Source organism: Vanacampus margaritifer, chromosome 10 (assembly GCF_051991255.1).
Source record: "Vanacampus margaritifer isolate UIUO_Vmar chromosome 10, RoL_Vmar_1.0, whole genome shotgun sequence".
Lineage (NCBI taxonomy): Eukaryota > Metazoa > Chordata > Actinopteri > Syngnathiformes > Syngnathidae > Vanacampus > Vanacampus margaritifer.
The window spans coordinates 19,242,709-19,264,790 of NC_135441.1; the positions used below are offsets into that span (position 1 = coordinate 19,242,709).

The window sequence follows — 22,082 nt, forward strand, 5'->3', positions numbered from 1 at the left end:
GTTGACTTCCCCTTTAATGAGTGCAAGTGCCAAATAAAACAAATGGACGGATTGCAATACTGTACATTCTAATAAATTATATTCTTAAAACTGCTGGGTCAAAATGACTCAATTTGGCCAAAAAATTGGACCGACTCAGTAACTTGGGTCAATTTGACCCCAAATTGTTAGTGGGTCGGTCCAATTTTCAACCCAGCAGTTTTAAGGGTGTACATACTAATGCAATGCACACAAGTAGAAAGTGAATGGCATGATTACTCCCCATGTAAAATATCCGTCAACCACTAACCGTGAATGATGGACTGGTGAAGGCTCCAGTAGATGCTCAGGCAGTTCTTCTCCCTCTTCATGCCTCGTTTACACTGGCAGCCGTGCAAAGGGCTGGAAAGCAGAGCAGACACCGCGTTGGCGCACTGGCTCCGGGCCCCGGGGCCCAGCTTCATGCTGCCGTTGCCCGCCACGCATTGACGCAGCGTGCGCAGGCGCGGGCTGCAGGTGTCATCGCTTGAACACATGTCTCCGGCCATTAAGCAGTCGCTGCCAGCCAGTACAACCTCCGACAGAGCTGTGGGGGAGGGAAGGAGAATAATGAGTGGTGTAAAAGTTGACTAGAACAGTGGTTGTCTAACTTTTTATGCCAAGTACCATCGAAAAAAAAAGCTCTCCAGGTACCATCATTATGACCAACATTAAAATACAGTCGCTTTGTAGGCCAGAGCCAAACAAACAAGATGGCGGTTTTATATTATTGTAACCCACTTTAAGATGCACAGTTTAAACATTAACAATGCAATTAATTATAGGGGGGAAACGAATGAAATGATTCAAGTGTGTTGCTCATAAAACTTACATAAAAATATGTAATTAAATAAATGTTTGAAAACAAACACTTCTTAAAGATTAAATCATGCAAATATATTGCACACAACTGAACTATACTTCGGCAGTGATTCGTTCACAAACCATTAGAGGGCCTCTCACCACCACACTTTGAAGAATTACTCAATCGGAATTTTTTTTAAAGCGAGGCGGAAAGTCAGTAGACTGATATTTTACAGATGAAAAGAAATCTGTTGAACTTGAAAAAAGCCTATAAGACATAAAGATGACGAAGCAGGGTGATAAGCAAAATATGACCCGTGTGCTATATTCTGCTCTGTTCTTTATTGTGGTCCACTGAGTATTTCCATTATCAAACCAGTTTGGCCATTCTCCCCTAAAATCTGCATATCAAAAAAGTATGTATTTTATTTTTTCATTTTATAGAATCATGTGTTACTTGATTTATTGTGACTAAATAACATACAAATATTTTAATAAGAAATATTTTACATATGAACTCATTCACTCCCAGCCATTTTCACTGAAGCAACCCCCTTTCGCTCCTGGCTGTTTTACTGGATTGTGACTTATTTTGCAAAGCCCACAGACTATTATGTTCTAATGCTATAAAAACATGAAACCTACCAAAAGTCAAGTCAAGTCATCTTTATTTATATAATGTGTTCAAAAGATTAGTCTCTTCTTTAATCAGGAAAAAAAAGTATATTTCTATCTGTTTCTAATTAGAATTAGAATAGAGCTAAGTTTCATCATGGCCCTGGTTGATCTCTTATACTCTGCTGCCACCTGCTGGCCATCTTTGTAATAACTAGCATTGCTTCAAGCGTTCTCTTCAGTACAGAGGCTGCATCAAAGCCTTCTGTATGCTCATGCATAAAAAAAAACATATAAATACTTTTTGGGACAATGGTAGTATTTACAATAGAACATATTTATACGTTTTTGGGAGTAAATGAGTTAAACACTCAATGATGGACAGCATTTTTTTCCCCATTCTTCTCCAGACTTGATTGAGCGAAACACACTGCCTACTTGTCAAGTTACCGCAATATACTTGTCGATTTCACTAGCCCAACGTTGTTTCTTTCCAGTCTGATGTCAATAATGTTTAGTTAAGTTTAACAAGGTCTTAAATATTTACACAATGTTTGTGTATTTTACTCTATCCTTTGTTAATTCCTTCCCATTTGTGAATGCCTTATGACAAACTCCAGTGTTTTGCTGTGTTTACTGTGGATAGAAAAAGTCTGAGAATGAATTTCTTTCTTTCTTGGTATTCTTAAAGCAGCTTGAATTGAGCTTGTGAAATGTTGCTTTCGTTACGCATGACCAACCTTGTCCTCAGTGGGGTTTTCTATTGGAGATTTCCAGGGTCAAGATATTCTATAAGCAGATACATTTGGTGCAGAATTCAAATTGTTCAGTCCATCCATCCATTTTGTAACATTTATCCTATTCAAAGTCATAGGTGAGCTGGAGCCTTTCTCAGCTGACTTTGGGCAAGAGACAAACTAAGACTAACTCATCACAGAAAGTATCTGAAAATTCAAACATGGTAACTGAGGCAGATGTGCTAACCTCTACACCATGCTTCCTTGATTTCAGTAGTCTCCTTTCAAAATGAAATGGCAATTACCCGCAGAGGAAAGTTTTTTTTTTTCTCCACAGACTCATTTTAATTTCATGAAAGTGGTGATCTCTAAGACACTTCCTTCTTTTGTTCCCTTGCCTCTGCATTTTTTTTCCACGATGATTCTAAGAAGAAAGTAGCTTCTATTAGTTTTACGAGTTTTCCGTGTCATAGTCCAGCTCATGACCTCCAGTCGGAAGTTTCAGAGATGATGACATCCGCCTCAATAAAACCTTTTCACTTTATACACATAATTGTGGGACACAATTCTCAAACTCGTCGCAGGTCTCGGTAACATCACACATTTAAGCTAGTGTAAGATCTCATATTCTCATCACCAAACGTCAGCAAAACACTTCTAATAGACACCTCTGTATGTGGCCGTGTGTCCCCACGGCTACGCGTGGCAGTTTGTGCTGCGTGGCACACAAGCCGGAATAGTCACCATCCATTATGAATGCAAATGGATAAGTTGATTTGACATTTCCAATAAGCTCATCTTGATGTAGCGGCGGCTTTAGCCAATTAACCATGTCAGTAATCAATGCGTTCCGAGGCTCAGTTAAGTCCTCACTTTGCCTGCCACATAAATCACAGGCGGATTAGCTGATCAGTTACCCGTGCAGGCTGACTAAATGGACCACTGCAGGACAGATAAAATGGAAAATGAAATGTAATGAGGCCGACTGGTGTGGAGGCGTCGCTCATGCTCCCTGCGAATGATCACAGACACCGCTAAAATTTGGAAATGGATTTCATGTCGGGATTAACGGGAGTATTCTGGCCTTGTCAACATAAAGCTACTTGAGTGACAAGCGCTTCTCTGCAGAGGTTCACACTTGTATAAGCTAGCCCACGCGTCACACCATGTTAACGTAAACCCTGACGCACATAAAATGTTAAGGATATTGGGCTTTCCGGTCTAATTTCAGGATGAACCTAAAATGCACTGTAACCTAAACTTACTTTGACCTTTGCCCATACTTTTTGCACTACTCGCTGTTCTCTAACTAGAAGCTGAATGACATGAATGGTGGCCTGGTGGGTGGTGTCTGGTCGGTGCTGGAGTTCACTTTCCTTTCTTTACTTTGGTCCTTCCTCGGGTCTCCTGACGGCCTCACGACTCTGGCTGGAAGTGTTCGGTTTAGGTGAACGGTATGGGATTTTTTTTTTATAGGTTTTAGGTGAACTAATGAATACACACACGCACGCACGCACGCACACACACATACTCAGCCACATACAAAAAAAAAAAAAAAGAGCAATGATGATGACATGTCAAATCGGTAAAATTACCGAATGAACAATACTGAGCTCTCCAGAAGAAAAAAAAAAAAAGAAGAAGCTGAGTGACAAAAATCACCACCTGTATTTTGCTTTAATTCCCAAGATCTACTTTTTAGCTTGACGCAACTCTCATTGAGCAGCTATTTGTAAACAAATGACTTGAATCTGGATCTCATGTGACTGCCGTCGTGCATTTGAGTCCATCTGTTTGTGCTTTTTGCAAATTAACGCAGAGTGAAGCTGTAGACTGCCACGGTAGCTTCTTGCGCTTGTCGCTAGCTTGCCATATGCTCGTCACTGGTGATCAAAAGGTAGAATTTGCATGTTATGTTTTTCAGTCTTTTAAAATTGTTAATTGATTAAAGAGAGTTTCAGGTCTCAAGTAGTAGCACACATAACAACGTCACATTCTGAAGTGAAATGTCACTTTTCGTGACCTGATGAGCCCCCTTTTTGATCCGTGTCCGTCGTCTTCAAAGAATTGGCCGTTAATATTAAACATTAAAGTCGGGCCAAAAAAGCAAATATAAATTTAAACATTCTAAAAGTGAGCTATTTCTGACATCAAAGACGCGCAGATTGATTTTGAGACAGCAACTATTCAAAGTGAAACGCTGTCACTTGGCTCACACTTCAAACACATGCTGCATTCAAGAACCAGCAGGGAAAAAAAGCTGCCTTATTTAGCTTCAAAGTCCTGAAGAGTCACAGTCACACTTGAAGCACAATGTGCTTAAAATGCAAAACACTTTTTTTTTTTAAATCTGCAATTTGGCGAGATTTCTGTCCAACAATCTTCATTGTTTAAAAGCACAGATCCTTCACATCGTGCCGTCTAAGTTTAGACTTTAATGAAGAGGAGAAACTCTCACAAGACTGTGGCTCAAACAGACTATGGCTAAGGGTCTGTTATAAAAACTAAATGTGGACATAACAGTGGATGTAAAAGTCTACACACCCCTGTTCAAATGTGAGTTTTTTTTTGTGATATAAAAACATTATGAGGCCAACATAAATCCTTTCAAAATGTTATTCAATGTGACCTCTAATGTTTACAGCTTAATTAAATTAGAAGGAGGATAAAACTCTCTCATACTCCATACTCAACATAAACGATTTAAAAAATAAAATAAAAAGAAAAACAAACAACTGAGTTAGGTTATAGGTCACATTAATGATAGAAGTTATTAAATGATTCATCTTGGTCTAATTTTTCATACCACAAACACTTAAACAGGGGGTGTGTACACTTTAAATACACTGTATCCCAAACACTAAATATGAGTGTTTAACTAATCTATAAATTGACTAATTGATCATTAAGAATTATGTGGAACCCATTTTTGCTTCATTGTTTGTTGAATTAAGGAGTCAGAGGTCAGCTATGATTAACTCTTTGACTGCCAGACGTTTTCAGAAAAGGGATGCCGTGGGTGCCAGCCGTTTTAAGCATTTTGACTGATCTTTCAAGGTCCACAGAAAATTAGATTGGACTCTCATCTTTCATCAGAAAAAAAAGTTTATTTCTACCTTATTCCGTTTTTCAGTAATCAACAATAGAAAATGGTTAGTTTCACCTCTGTTTTGAAACAAACGTCTTTTAACGTCTTTGGCACTCCTCCATAGGATTTTACTAAACGTTATTTAACGTTTTTGGCAGTCAAAGAGTTAAGATGAGCCTAAGCAAAGTTAACTTCTTTGGGTTTGTGTTGGAATCATAATTTTGGGTATAAATTAAAGTTCAACAATTACTATAAGTACTTATAGAAAAAAGAATAAGGGTGTTGTCAGTTACTGTGAGATTTTCACTTTTTTTAATTGGAGTTCAAAGCATTCAAATGGGGGAAAAACACATTCATTGATCCTTAAATTTACCTGCAGTCAAAAAAGGAAAGCCTAATGTTCATGCATAATTACATTTTCAAAGAGCATAAATATAATGATGACGATGATTAAAAAAAAAGATAAATCTAAAATATGTTGTAGGTTGTTGTGTGTGGCTTATCAAAAGGTGACTTTTCAAACCCATTTTCTTGTGTTATTTCTTTGCCAGACTCTCACCATTAATGTATGTAATTCAATTGTAACGATCAATCCCAAACCAAAAAAACATCTCATCCAGTACTGTGCATCGTCAGTCACGGGAGCTTCTAATAGCATCGTGGTGTCAAATTAGCATATGCGTTGTAGCCTTGAACATTCATTGCTTACGCAAACCCAGAGAAAATCGAAGATCATCAAATTTTACCTGAACTCGGATAGTAAACACAGAAAATTGATTCCCTGAAAAGTCTGTCTCGTTTGGGCTTTCTGAAGCACCTGAGGCTAACATCATTGGCAAGCTGGAATACGTTTGAAACTTTTAACTACTTGCCGCTGACACACATGGGGAAATTCAAGCCAACTGAAGATCCTCTGCATATTTTGTTTTGATTGAACTCTACACAGATACAGTAAGTAATGGTAGACCATTTTTCCTAACAAAATTTGTCAGACAGTGTCTGCTTATACATTCAAATGGTGTCTTCCCTGCAAGATGATGCTGCACAGACATGGTATGATAAAGAAGCAGAGACACATAAAGCCATTCTGATGCTTAATGGAGAGCTAATGTTTTGCTGTGTCGCTTGCGGTTTCCGAGGAGACAGGAAGCCTCCTCGGAATGGCAGATGCATGCTTATGGAAGCTTATCAAATGTCCAAATGTACACGCAAGCACACAGCTGGTTGAAACAGAAAGGGCTGTAAAAAAAAAAAAAAAGAAAAAAAAAAATCCAAACAGCAAAAGGCCTATTCTGCCAAGTTTCCAGTCCACACTCGAGTAATCATAATTTTTAATCAGTGTGTTTGATTTTGAATATTACCACAACATCAACAGCTGTACAACGTCAGCGCTTTCAATGATTGAAGGCCAACGACATCATAACAAGGCACAAAGGCTGTGAATAATTCAGGGCACTCTTACATGCGCTGGCAACAATTAATCAAATGGGAAATCAACAGCTACACCTTTGTGCTTTGAATGACTCAAGGCCAATCATATCCTAACATGAAGTCGGTCCTAATTTTTTCCCAGGAAGCTTTGCTACAATCTTTCTACCTTTGGCTACAACCAAAGTGACATCCAGCTTTCATTTCATGGTATTTACATCTAGACAGGCACGTGGAGAAAGGACGGGGGGCTATGGGTGCCGGGGCCCCTTTGCCCATTTATTTATTTATTTTATATTCAAAAAATGGTCTGTGAATGGTTTGCCATGGTCGCTCGCCACTACACCCGCGGTCGTTAAGATGGCCGCTCCGTTTGTATTTACGTAGTCTCACTCAAAGTAAACAAAAGCCAAGGTCATATAACGCAGAAAACTCCAGCAAAACCCAATGCCTTTATTTAATAGATCTTGTACAATTTGACTGAAGACTCCCAACTTGTAGCATGTATTTAATAATAGCTGAATTAAAATATACTTCAAAAATATATGTGGAAATTGCACCATGATCTTTGTTTTTATTTTAAAGTATTTTGCAGTCAGAGTAAGATCCCAATAAGAAACAGGTAGCAGTGTGATCAGAAATTAGGGGGACAATGGAGAACCAAAAAGAAGAAAACAACAATCACAGAGTTTTATCAAAAAAACAAACAATGTAGCTTGCTGTGATGTGGCAGTTGGTTGGGTACAGTCCCAATAAAATATTAACATCTACACCTGCAGAAAAATAATAAAAGGCATTTGCTCTTACCGACACGTCTCTGCAGCATCGCGTGGACATCGGGGACGGTGCCTCTGGATTGGCAGACCGGGGTGGTGGTTCCCCTTTTTAAGAAGGGGGACCGGAGGGTGTGTTCCAACTTTAGAGGGATCACACTCCTCAGCCTCCCGGGTAAGGTCTATTCAGGGGTGCTGGAGAGGAGGGTCCGTCGGGAGGTCGAATCTCGGATCCAGGAGGAGCAGTGTGGTTTTCGTCCCGGCCGTGGAACAGTGGACCAGCTCTACACCCTCAGCAGGATCCTCGAGGGTGCGTGGGAATTCGCCCAACCAGTCCACATGTGCTTTGTGGACTTGGAGAAGGCGTTTGACCGTGTACCTCGGGGAGTTCTGTGGGGGGTGCTTCGGGAGTATGGGTTACCGAGCCCCCTGATACGGGCCATTCGGTCCCTGTACGACCGATGTCAGAGTCTGGTCCGCATTGCCGGCAGTAAGTCGAATTTGTTTCCGGTGAGGGTTGGACTCCGCCAAGGTTGCCCTTTGTCACCGATTCTGTTCATAACTTTTATGGACAGAATTTCTAGGCGTAGCCGAGGCGTTGAGGGGGTCCGGTTTGGTGGCCTCAGCATTGCATCTCTGCTTTTTGCAGATGATGTGGTGCTGTTGGCTTCTTCAAGCCGTGACCTCCAGCTCTCGCTGGAGCGGTTCGCAGCCGAGTGTGAAGCGGTTGGGATGAGGATCAGCACCTCCAAATCCGAGACCATGGTCCTCAGTCGGAAAAGGGTGGAGTGCCCTCTCCGGGTCGGGGAGGAGGTCCTGCCCCAAGTGGAGGAGTTCAAGTATCTTGGGGTCTTGTTCACGAGTGAGGGTAGGTTAGAGCGGGAGATCGACAGGCGGATCGGTGCAGCGTCTGCAGTGATGCGGACGCTGTATCAGTCCGTTGTGGTGAAGAAGGAGCTGAGCCGAAAGGCGAAGCTCTCGATTTACCGGTCGATCTACGTTCCTACCCTCACCTATGGTCACGAGCTGTGGGTCGTGACCGAAAGAACAAGATCCCGGATACAAGCGGCCGAAATGAGTTTCCTCCGCAGGGTAGCCGGGCTCTCCCTTAGAGATAGGGTGAGAAGCTCGGTCATCCGAGAGGGACTCAGCGTCGAGTCGCTGCTCCTCCACGTTGAGAGGAACCAGTTGAGGTGGCTCGGGCATCTGGTTCGGATGCCTCCTGGACGCCTCCCTGGGGAGGTGTTCCGGGCATGTCCTACCGGCAGGAGGCCCCGGGGACGACCCAGGACACGCTGGAGAGACTATGTCTCTCGGCTGTCCTGGGAACGCCTTGGGGTCCCGTCGGATGAGCTGGCTGAAGTGGCTGGGGAGAGGGAAGTCTGGGCTTCCCTGCTAAAGCTGCTGCCCCCGCGACCCGACCCCGGATAAGCGGAAGAAGACGGACGGACGGACGGACGGACATTTGCTCTTACCTGAATCAAGCTAAATGTAAGACATTTTTTATGCTACTTGCACTATAGGAAAATCCTAATTGTGTTATTTAAAATGTACATTTCCTGTACATTTTAAATAAACATTTTATTTATGTAAATTTGTTGTTCATAAATAATTTTTCATACACAAAAATGTAAAAAAAAAAAGGTGTGATTTATTGTTTAATCATTATTTTAATTGGGAATTTTACAATGGACCCCCCTTACCCCCGCCCCCCCCCCCCTTCACACACACATACACACGCATATATCTACATACACACCCTCTAACAATTTCCTGAGTTATTCATCTACTTAAAGCACCCCCACCTCTCCACACATGGCGGCTCGGTGGTGAGGAAGTAAAATGCATACTCTATTGGGTTGAGGTCCGGTGGTTGACTTGGCCAGTCTAAAAAAATTCCTCTTTTTCATCCTGATGAAGTCATTTGTTGTGTTGGCAGTATGTTTTGGGTCATTATCTCGTTGCATGATGAAGATTTTTTTTTTTACTGTAAATTGCCAGACAAAATGATTTAGTTGACTTCAGAATTCATTCTGCTCCACCCATCATGAGTTACATCATCAGTTAATAACTAAATTGATTACAGTTAATTGTGATCAACAGTCCAATAGGGATGCAACTATTTATTTTAATTGATTAATCAGACAATTATTTTTTCAAATGATCAATGAACCAGATAAAAAAAACGCTAGTGGTTATTACAAATATTAGGTGTAAAGTATTTTCTGTTTTGTAACAAAATTTACACTAACGCAGTAGTTAAATCATAATTAAAATCCTGCTTTGCTAGTTTCTATAAATCCGGAACTATCCATTACAGCTACACGCGATCTGTGTGTTAAAGAGCCCCCAGTTGTGCCGCCAGCTGTGTCTGTCACTCAAATACCAAGAAAAACAACATTTCCATACAGTCACTAATGCTCAACAACAAAGTCTACATCTTAGACTTGAAGCTACCAGCATGCATTTAGAAGTCGAAATTTGCTGGCGGCGTACCGCCGCAGACACAGTGAGACGCGACATGATTCATGTGAGTCTCCATCACCATAAAGACTAAGAACATGGCAAAATCCATAGTGTGCTTTATTACCATGCCGTAAATCCGCAAGCATTTGCTTTGTTTTCCAATTTTATGGATCCAGATGTGCACAAAACTGGCCATGTGCGACAACGGCGTCTGTTTTTTAGCACTTATGTTATTTAAATGCCTTTCATGGCCTCTTTGAGAATGCCATCGCTTTATATCTCACTTTGATTTTCTGTCTCAGTGATGTGTAATCATTGTCATCACTCATCCACAGTGCTGGACACTTTGGGACAAGTTTTCAGTGAAAGAGTAAAACGGGAAATGTGGGTCAGTTTGTCCAGACTCCGGAGCAGAGGAGTTCGTTATGGGGTGACCCCGCGGTAGCTCAGTTACATGCTTTATTGGGACTCCTTTGCTTGCAAGCCTGAGACAAGAGGTCACTCGGGGAACAGAGCCTGACATGGAGATCTAAAAGAACATGAGCTCTCAAGTGTAAAAAAGCCTGTTCACCGCTACACAAGCAAATTCGGCCAAGCATGTAACGAGTGCTATGGACTATAAGGATTAGTTTCTCATAGTGGATGACTACAAATAACGAGAAAGGACACCTGGAAGTCATTCCTAGAATATTTTTAAGGGCTTAAAACTCTGAAGTGCGAGTGAAATGATTTGGTGATGGCGTCTTCTCTTTAATTATTTACATTTTCTGTTGACATGCAGATTTCTTTTACAGTTTTTTTTTCTTTAATTTTCTTTTTGCAGGATGCAGCACAACTATCTTTCTAGATGTGGAAACAAAGAACATGTATAGCAATAGCTTCACAAGGACTTTCCATGACTGAAGACCATTGACATCGAAACACTAAGGCTGTCCAAATTGAAGGTCGTCAAATTTAAAATGCACACTTCTGTTAGATTAGGCCCCTTAATGATAAGATAGGTGACTTGAGCGAGGCCATTTTGTCGCTGTCACCTGTCCTGGCTTGGCGCCTTCCTATCTATCTGCACTCTGGCACACTTATCCAGTTGAAAGCAGTTAAGACAATCAGGTCACACATTTTCACATGGACTAGGCTGAGCCGTCCCCCTTGTGTAGACAGTATAAGAGTAGAGACCATTTTGAATAGATTAGACCTTCTTCCGCAGACTAAGAGAAGAGGGCTCCACAGCTGTATACTCGATCTTTCTGGCATCCAGTAAATAGTTCAACTGAGAACATGCAGTCTTCTGGTCATTACTTTTAGTATAATATCGCGAGCATTGATACAAGAACCAGTGAAAGTTCCCATTGGAATTTTACACTTCCTTTTTTTTTTTTTTTTCAAAATGCACACTTCCTGTTTTTGTGTAATGTGCATAATGACTACAAAAAAAATCTGTGATTTTATTGACTAAAAACTAATGTAAAGGCTGTGTTGATTGAACGCGGCCCACTTATATCACTTTTGTAGGTGGCATGGCAATTATCTTTCGATCAGGTAAAAAGAAATTGTGAACACGATATCAATAGCTTTTCAGCGAAATCAACAGCTACACCTTTGTGCATTGAATGACTGAAGGCCAATGATATCACAAAGCAACAGGCTGTTAGAATCTGATTCCTTCAAGTGCACTATTCTTATCCTGTTTTTTGTACTTCACAATGCCTTTCTCAGGGATGTGATTTTTCCGCTAATTCGCGGAATTCCGCTTTTTTTTATCTCCCCCCCCCAAAAAAAAAAATTCCGATTTTTTTATTTTATTTATTTTAATTTTTTTTAGTAGTTCATTGTGTATGCACATGACTCCGACAGATAACATCTTCTGCTATAACAGACATTTGTGGTATGCTCTAATATGAGTTACTTTTCATTTGGTCATGATACAATTATTTGTTCATGAAATTTGAACTCTTCAACATTATTTATGTGTTAACTTAGTAATCACATTAGTTAGATATGATGATATTCTCAGTGATAGTTTTTAAAAGCAAAGGCAGTCCAATGTTTTTGAATGTGACTGATTTTGAGTTGACTAAAACTGCCATTTTATATGGGATAGTTCAATATACATTGAAAATTTATGCTGTTGTTTTGTCTATTTCTTTGTCATGTGAGTGCATTGAAAGTACTTAAAAACACGGAAAACCCATGAGCTCCCCCTTGTCCCCCCACCAGGGCACTGCCCTGCCCCCAGACCCCCGGCGCTAAATTTTCAGATCATTTCACTTTGGTCAAATCACATCCCTGCTTTCTACCTCTGACAACAAATACAATATTTCCATAATTAATAGCTTTACAACGTAACGTAAACAAAAAAGTAGAAGAAATTGAAAAAGAAGAAAAGGACAAAGTAGTAGTCAAGGCAACTAGTGTGTGCCTCATTGCTAGTATAGCATGCGGCATTCGCGACAAGGATTTACTATTTGCAGCACTAAAAGGCACTTTAATTATATAGTGTTAGTTGCCTTTTTTTAAATCTAATATCTGGCAGTTCAAACTTTCTATCGTATTGCGTAAAAAAGTGTTCAACAGACGGCAAGGTGTATTCCACATTTTATTAGCAACTCAATGCTAATAACAAGCCTCTGCTCGGCAACACTTGGACAAGCCGGGGCAACTTAAGCGTAACATTTAATAACATAATAACATTTTCATCACACTTAATGTGGCCCTATAGTGACTTCTTTAGCAGTGAACGCTATTGTTAAATAAGACACAATGTGGCCCAAGAAAGTGTACTGAAATTGTGTTATTAAACTGCATACTTTTATTTTGAAGGTCTGACTTTTGACAGGAAGTGTTACGCATATTGGCTGAGTTTTGCAGAGCACATTAGGAGTGTTATTACTTTGAGTTGTTTAAAAAAAAAAAAGTGCATTACAAAATGTTTGGAAAAAGGATTTTGAAAATTACACAAAATTGAGATTAAAAAAAATGGTTGAAAATCAAATCATATAAAAACTAAGGCATAGGAAAACCATTGTATGGCCAATGACATCAACAGTCTTTGCAAAGGCTCGTTTCTCTTCTCCTTTTTCACAGGAAGCATCATGATTATCCTTCACAGTCTTATTAACACCATTTAAAACATGAACATAAAATAAGTATAAATGAGCCTTTAGCAGATTAGCACATTCTCTGGTTAATTGACAGTAACTGTCTGGGAACATAGTGCCCCCAAGGAATTACGTAAAATACAAAACACAAGCTCGTATGGAAGTACTTGACATCAACGGATCCTCCACTAGGCAAAAATGTTAAGCGATTCACTTTAGAGAAGTGTCTTTTCTATCACAGATGGTCTCATTAATGTTAACATTTTGGTAGGGCAGAAAACGTGTGGGCGCTAGAGAGGAATAACTTTTGCTGTAAAACTCCCCATTTATAGTTGAAAGTTTGAAATTTGCACTGGCCTCGCATCGAGTTGAAGCAAATTACGGTGCAGACACCGTTGGCAACCCGGGATTAACACATGACAGGCAGCTCATGAATGGCTGCAACATGGCTCCAATAGGGACTGAGCAGTCTCGGCACTTCTGTCTTTTCAGTGTAAAAATGAGCTTTTAGGCTGGAGAACAAGAAGAAAGGGAAGTAAGACATTGAGAGGAAAAGTAATGGGGTGAAGCAGACTGAATAATTTCCCCTCGAACAATACACTTAAATTGCGCCGCGCACGCACTGCTGTAATCATACAGCGTGGTACATTACCATTTGTATGCTGCTATTCTTTTTTAAATATCAATATGTTGCTCAATCTTAACAATAGTGAAACAATGAAAGTCCACTAACATAATATTTCACCGCTAACAGTACAATAAACCCCCAGCTTTAAAAATATGCCTTAAAAACGATGTTATGTAGAAAAAGTGTACATGCATCGAAGACTCAACATACAGTAACTTACTGTATGTCACTGTATGTTGAGTATTGTTGTAGTCTGTCTACATGTTCGAATGTCTGTTGCTGAAAGGGTTACACAACTGTGACATCGTTACTAGCTAACTGGCCTAAGGTATTTTGCATTGCTTGTTAGCGTTAAGCTGTCATCTTGTTAGCGTTAAGCTGTCAGATATCTTAACGCTAAGCTGTCAGATATCTTAATGCTAACAAGCAATGCAAAATACCTTAGGCCAGTTAGCTAGTAACATTGTCACAGTTGTGTAACCTTTTCAGCAACAGACATTTGTTGCGCTAAGATAGCTGACAGCTTAACGCTAACAAGCAATGCAAAATACCTTAGGTCAGTTAGCTAGTAACGTTGTCACAGTTGTGTAACCCTTTCAGCAGCAAACATTCGTTGCGCTAATCTAGCTGACAGCTTAACGCTAACAAGCGATGCAAAATACCTTAGGCCAGTTAGCTAGTAACGTTGTCACAGTTGTGTAACACTCAGCAACAGATATTCGTTGCGCTAAGATAGCTGACAGCTTAACGCTAACAAGCAATGCAAAATACCTTAGGCCAGTTAGCTAGTAACGATGTCACAGTTGTGCAACCCTTTCAGCAACAGACATTCGTTGCGCTAAGCTATCTGACAGCTTAACGCTAACAAGCAATGCAAAATAGCTTAGGCCAGTTAGCTAGTAACGTTGTCACAGTTGTGTAACCCTTTCAGCAACAGACATTCGTTGCGCTAAGCTAGCTGAAAGCTTTACGCTAACAAGCAATGCAAAATAGCTTAGGCCAGTTAGCTAGTAACGTTGTCACAGTTGTGTAACCCTTTCAGCAACAGACAGTCGTTGCGCTAAACTAGCTGAAAGCTTAACGCTAACAAGCAATGCAAAATACCTTAGGCCAGTTAGCTAGTAGTTGTCACAGTTGTGTAACCCTTTCAGCAACAGACATTCGTTGCGCTAAGCTAGCTGACAGCTTAACGCTAACAAGCAATGCAAAATACCTTAGGCCAGTTAGCTAGTAACGTTGTCAAAGTTGTGTAACCCTTTCAGCAACGGACATTCGAACCCGTGCACAGACTACAACAATACTCATCAAAATGAGCAATGTTACGTCAATATTATACTTTAGTTAGAAGCGCGGTCACGGAACAAATAAAACTAATAAGTTAAGGTACAACGATTGTATGTTGAATGGAGTTGAGGCACTTCATTTAGCTTTGCAATCATTCATGCCAAGCAACATCAGTGTTTTGGTGACCTTTTGTTTGGCGTAACAATAACATATGTTGTTTTCATGAACCCAAGCTGTTTCTCTTCTTTCTTTTGAAAGACATGTACAGAACTACTGAGGCAAATAATCCCAAGCAGCAGGTTGTACTGGGGGGGAAAAAAAGCCTACAAAGTCCACTACATCTGGCTGCAAAATATGTAAAGCAGTTTTTGTCACCAAATCATCCCAAAAAAGAAAAAAAAATGCTTTCATACATAAATGTCCAGCTTTTAATGGGTATTTCTCATACCATTAATGAGGAGGTCATTTAGAAAAGCCGACATTTGTGAGAGCATAACAGACTCTCAATGAGTCAGCTCCATAAATGCATCCTCCGTCTATATTGTTTTTCATTGCTAACAAACAAATTATTGTGCAGCGGAACTGCTACTAAACAGTGGAGTTCAACTGAAACATATTTTTTGTCAGTGTTGTCACAACACCTTATTAGACTTCATTTCAGCCAGCATTAAAGGATTAACTTCGCTTTTCCCTTTTTGGCTTAGTGTGACTTTTTCTGAAAGGAGGAGGGTGCTAAGGGGAGAAGGAGAACGGGAGGAGTTGGTATTGGCCATCTTTCGGTAAACAAAACACCTTGATTTGGATCTTCCGTGATTGTTGTTGTACAGCATCTGAGAACCCGCTTGTTTTGTTTGATATGATTTATGATGACACTAAACAGTAGCAACACAATGAACATTAGATTTCCATGTTATATAAGGAGTGGAGTATTCTTTAAAAATAAAGCTGTCCAATTAGACATATAAAGTGTCCAATTAGCTTCTCACACAAGCTCCACTGGCAAGCTGCCATACCTTTATTTTTTTTAACAAAAGGTTAGCGATGTATAAATGTGGATTTTAATGCTTTAGACTACATTAGAGGTTGATTTCATTCTAGTGTGCTTCCGTTTATTTTTTTTTACGGTTGATATTTAAGTTATATAACGCTCCCTAGTGGTCAGAATTTGGCGCAAACGTCACTGTAGCTGGGATTCAATTTCCAATCAGGTAACCGTGTTCGGTATTTTAAATAAAAATAATAATAAATATTTGGGGGGGTGAATAGGGATTTCACCTTATTCGTTATTCACATTTTTGTCCAGGTTTTATAATGAGCGGACTTTGGACTTGACAAATTTGTCGGTCGTCACAGAGCAGATTCCGTTCAAACTTGTATGTTCGACATAAATGAAGTATATTCATATATTATTGATAAATAGCTCATCGCATAAATTGTTGAAAATCCCCAAGGAGTGTGTGGCTGTAATATGTGGTGATACTTGTCAAAGGGGCACATCCGCAGCAATGTTGCTCTGGTTTCACAGTGATCACTCACGCCGAGCTGTCGAATCCTTCGTGGCATTCTCCTCGTCCAATTAATTAGGGCCTTAATAAGCGCTTTGAGAAGGATGCAACTTGCATCTTCAGGGTAGTGACAGCGCCAAAGGCTTCCCTGCGCAAATGAGGCCAAATTCTTGCCACCGCGGCCTTTAATGAGAAGCCAGAAGTATGTCGGTGTCAAAGAAAGTTGTTGTTGGCTTGAGTTTGTTGACACGGCACAAAGAAAAATTGTTGTAAAAACAAGATAAAAAAAAAAACACAAATTGTAGACATACAGGAGCCTATTTTCATGGCCAGCGCCAACTGTGTGCCTTTTGGTATTTACTAGACAGGCGCAGGCAGGGGGAGGGAACACAGTCAAATTTTTTAAATAATTTGTTCAAAGAATTGATTTCTACAAATATTCGGAAGGCTTGATGCAGGCTATTGTCACATTTATGAATGAAATCCATCCACCACATATGTCTGCAGAGCTTAGAATCTCTCGGCCTGTCCTTCTTTGGATCATATTAACCAAAATCGCATTACACCACCTGCGCCACAACTGAGACCTGCTTTTAGCTGGTCTAAAATTCAAGTCTATTTTCTGTTACCAAATTGTTACGTGCACTGTTAAATTGTAAGGTGTGCCAAATTCCCAAACCGGGGAAATGAGGCTTGCCCCCACATGATGAAAATGAAGATTTGTTGGTATTTATGCCGAACGCACACGTTGTAAACAGTAGTCAGGTTTCTATCCACCCATTTTTATTTGAATTTTCAAGAGATGCCAAAGTAAAACTGAATGGAAACACTAGACATTTGAAAAAGGATCCACAATTTGCAAAAAAAAGTTTTTACACTTGGAGGGCGCAGCTGCTTCCTGGTTTTCTTCTTCTTCTTCTTTTAGATTACTGGTGCATCACATCCCTATAGTTTGGAGTCCCCTCTCAATATTCGCAAAAGAACAGAAACGGGTTTAAGTCGTTTTGCGCATTTTCAGTAAATTCGCTTAAAGAATTTGAATTAATTGGAAGGAAACCTGACTATTGTCTTTAATGCCACTCAATAGGTGCATTTTAACCCATTTAAACGTATTTAAAGCATGTGTGTGTGTTTATTTTTTAATGGCCTCTCCATATTACAGATTTTCATCTTATAGCAAGGTTGGTCTGGAATGCTTTTTGGCTCGGCTCCCTTAACCCCTTTTACTTTTTGTCTGTAAAAACGGTCATTTCCACCATTTTAACTCTTTGACTGCCAAAAACGTTAAATAACGTTTAGTAAAATCCTATGGAGTGCCAAAGACGTTAAAAGACGTTTTTTTTTTTTCAAAACAGAGATGAAACTAACCATTTTCTATTGTTGATTACTGAAAAACGGAATAAGGTAGAAACAAACTTTTTTTTCTGATGAAAGATGAGAGTCCAATCTTTCATTTGGTAGTATGTGTGTTTCCATAGTCCAAACACATACTTTTCTGTGGACCTTGAAAGATCAGTCAAAAATGCTTAAATCGGTTGGCACCCACGGCATTCCTTTTCTGAAAACGTCTGGCAGTCAAAGAGTTAAGGTGCGCTGCATTTTGGCACTGACACAGAATGGGGTGAATGAAATCAATATTAATATCTATATCTATATTATATATCAGCCGATATTCCACCTTCAGGGGTTGTATAAGAGCCCTAACAGAGGCAGGACAGAGCTATGTCTAATATTCTGCTCGGATAGGAATGAGAACTTTAACAATTGTCTGTTGTCATCCTCCCTACATTCCATCTTCTTGCCTTAGCATCAATGTACATACACTGGCAGAATGTTGCCATTTTTGGGGGATAGTAGGACAGATGATTGAACGGGGACCATCTCATTATTTTCTTAATTGTTTTGTTTAAAATGCCTTAGAGTTTAATTTGAATGAACAAAATAATCATTCTTTAAAGACTTTTGCCCAGGTATGCAAGACTATGGGCACAACTGTAGTATCCGAGTCGTAACCGAATTGTGTGTAAAATTGCCGCTTCTCCCACTCTGGTGAGTTGAAAGCGATGTCCGATGACGTCATCATCCGATTGTGGATTCCGTGTGACTGTGTTGCAGCGATATCCCTCCTTTGCCGGGCTCTCGATAAAAGGCCAAGCTGATGATGCAATTTTGCAGTATCTCCGTGTAAAAGAGGCTCGAGATCCTGAAAGAAAAGTTTTAATAATCACAGTCTGCTGTGATACAAAAGTACGGCTGAACTTGCGAGTGCCAATTTGTCGTCTGCATCATCGGCTGCGCCTGAGCGATTAATCTTGGCGTGGTGAACGGAGGTGGCATCCTCCCCCCTGTATCAAGCAGATGTTGTAAATCCACTGCAGCTCGCATAGACAGGTGCCCTCCAGCAACTCTTTTCCTTTTTTTCCTTTAGTCTGCTGCCTCGGTAATGGCACATTTCCTTTCTTGGAATGCTGAGGGAATGAAGCGGCACGCCATCAAGCTTCTATCATCTCCTCATTACAAGGTTATACAGTCGAGGCCTGTTGACCAATCACCTCCGAGGGGGGGATTTTTTTAAACCATAATGCGGAGGGCCGGCGAAAGTGTTTTCAGATGCAGACGGTGAATGAATGCACAATTTAAGGCAGTGGTGTGCAAAGTCTGGCATGGGGGGCATTTGCGGCCCACAATTTTTTCCTTATTGCCTATTTCTAAAAAAATATTACGTTCAAATGTTGAATGTTAACATGTGAGTTTTTCACAATACGTGCAATCACTTAGATGATTTTTTTTGTCTTGAAATTTTTTAATTATGATCACTAAATGGTGGCAGCTAACTTTATAACAAACAGCAGATAATGAACAAACTATGAGAAAAAAATACCTGTGTTAAGTGTTTAAACATTAAACAAATTGTTACGTTGCATATTTAACCAAACAACATAATTTAAGACAATCTGCTAGCTTAATGCTAGCCCGCAATGCAAAACGCCATAGCTAAACCACAGAAACGAGCATTGATGATCACATTGCTCAAACATATATTGAACACAAACGTTGCAGCAACATGTAGACAGACAATATGACAATACACTGCTTTTTTTGCATGATATGTCTGTATTGATTTGCATTGAATGCACAGCTGATATCTTGGCTGTTTTTTCTTGAAATTATTAGAACTCAAAGCAGAACTTTCATTGCTTTTAGTGTGATTAAAAAGCAAACGATGAAGAATGTAAAAGTGGCCCCTGCATCCTTCACTTTTGCTGAAAGTGATCCACTGTGGAAAAAAAAGTTTTGATTTTTGCAAGCACATTTTCTGGTGTTCTGTATAATAGAAAAATTTTAATAAAAATTTGCATTGCTTTTTTTAACACAACAGGGCAGGAATTAAACTTCACACCCCCTGCGTTATATACCCTGACTGCATCTGACTTGTTATGACTCTGATACTCCTCCAACAATGAAAACATTGTGGGTATTACTTTGTCCCTCGTTATCATTCATAGGGAAAAGTGAACATCAGCTTTAACAGGCTGTGCAAGGGGGTTAGATCGTCAGATTTCTTGTTTTAAAGAGCATTGTTGGTATCAAGCTCATACGCTATGTAAATATATGCATTATCTATCAATGCTCTTCTCCTATAAGTCAATCTGTACCCTCATTAAATGTGACTGATTAATTGGGATACGCGATTCCTTAGGGATGACCTGCTCATCCTTTCAGCCAGCTCCTGATCTAAGTTCATGTCATTGCTTAAATGTCTCATCAAAATCTCAAATGTTTTTGTTTTTTTTTTAAACCAGGAATAATAAAATAGTAAAACCCCAATGGATAGTTAGATAGATTGTTAAGATGCCGTGTTTCTCGTTGCTGTCAGGTTCCATCACATGGAATTGAGGCAAGACAAATGATCTGTCAGGGTTCGTGAGCTTCCGGCCATGCGGCCATTTCCTGCATTTCCCATATCTACAACACAACAATAATTCAATTTATTTCATGCAAACAGGCATTTCCAGACATTCCTTTTGATTGCGGCCACACGCGCCTTTCACTGATTTGATTAACAGGAGAGCTCCTCCTGGGCATAAGAGACGGCAAATTAATTTCTGCTCCAAAAGTGTTTGCATCTGCCCTAGTGTACGTTCCAGCTTGGGAACCACTGATAAGGAACTATTGCATTATCTCGGCTGAAGCTCAGTGGTATTTACTTGTCTGTGCATGTAAACTAACACTGCAACTTTCTATATAGTTGGAGGCCACAATTACTTTTTAATGAAATAACATTAATAATGCAGCATGTACGCATATCAAATAGTGCTGTTGCTGGCTTCATTCATCCTGACTGCCATGAATCTGCGCAATGAAAAACGCCAGCTGCATCCATCGTCGGGCTAATGTACAGCTGAGAAGCGTTGAGGTCGGCTGGCATCGTACGGGTTTTCAACATTGTTTACGCTTCGTCTTGTGTTGCGCAACACTTGTGATATAGCGCTGATGACATATGGCGAGGCAGCGTAATAGGCTAATGTTTATGGAAGATTGAAATTTGAGAGACGGCGAGGAGGGGGCTATAAAAGGCAGGATGTACGATCACTGAGGGAAGGGAGCTTTAACGTCGGAATTCTAAACCGATGGTCTTTAAACTCTTAAGAATACTGGCTTTATTTCAACGGTTTCAATCGGGTTTCAGATCAAAACATGAGTATGACACAAAAGTTCAGTGACCGGCTTTTAGTTGAGGGTATTTCTAAAGAGGAGACTGAAGAAGAAATTGTTTTTCACTTCATCAATGAGGGGTACTTTTCATTTTCTGAGATCAAATTTCAAATGAATGCACACAATTTTCAACCTTTTAATAGAAGAAGCCTATTGATTTTGAATGTTGCTGTGTATGAATGGACAGTGGATATTGTTTAGAGCATAGGTGTCAAACTCCGGTCCTGGAGGGCCGCAGTCCTGTCGGTTTTGGATGTTTCCATTCTCCAACACAGCTGATATATGATCAGCTCATCAGCAAGCTCTGCATAAGCCTGATAACGATCCTGCTGATTGGAATCAGCTTGTTTTTTTGTTTTTTTTTGTTTTGTTTTTTCCTGGAGATTGGAATCAGCTTGTGTTGGAAGAGGGAAACCTCCAAAACCTGCAGCACTGCAGCCCTCCAGGACCGGAGTTTGACACACATGACCCTAATGAGGACAAGTGGTATAATAAATGAATGGATGGGTATACTGTATATTAATGATCAGTCGATAATAGTTCCAATAGTCATACTTAGTTTCTATTTGGTAACTGACAGTGCCCTTTATCCATTTATATTGTAGCTATTAATGTCAATTTAACGACGAACAGGCAGTCGGCATCCTAATGTCACAATTTCACTTGCTGTTTCCAACGAGGGTTTTTCTAAAACAGTGGTTTATTACATCCCAAAAAATATATATAAATGAGTGGCCATATGTACCGCTCGGTCCTAGTGTGCGATGAAAATTCTCATTTCACACTCAGCTAACCTGGGGAAAGGAGAACGTCCTTGGACCTTTTGTCAGACCCCCCGCTCAAGAATTCCCTTCCATCTATCATCATGAAAATCCACTTAGATGTAACAGTGTCCAGGAAAGAAGTGGAGCTCGAGCTTCCT

At 40.1% G+C, this 22,082-nt stretch overlaps 1 protein-coding gene across 1 annotated transcript in view; it reads right to left on the reverse strand.

The window, feature by feature from the left end:
* Nucleotides 1–22,082, reverse strand: part of gfra4b (GDNF family receptor alpha 4b) — a 42,630-nt gene that overhangs the window by 10,668 nt on the left and 9,880 nt on the right. Inside the window, exon 2 of the mRNA XM_077577877.1 lies at nt 290–565. Coding sequence (XP_077434003.1) covers nt 290–565 — 276 coding nt within the window. The remainder of the gene's footprint in view (nt 1–289; nt 566–22,082) is intronic.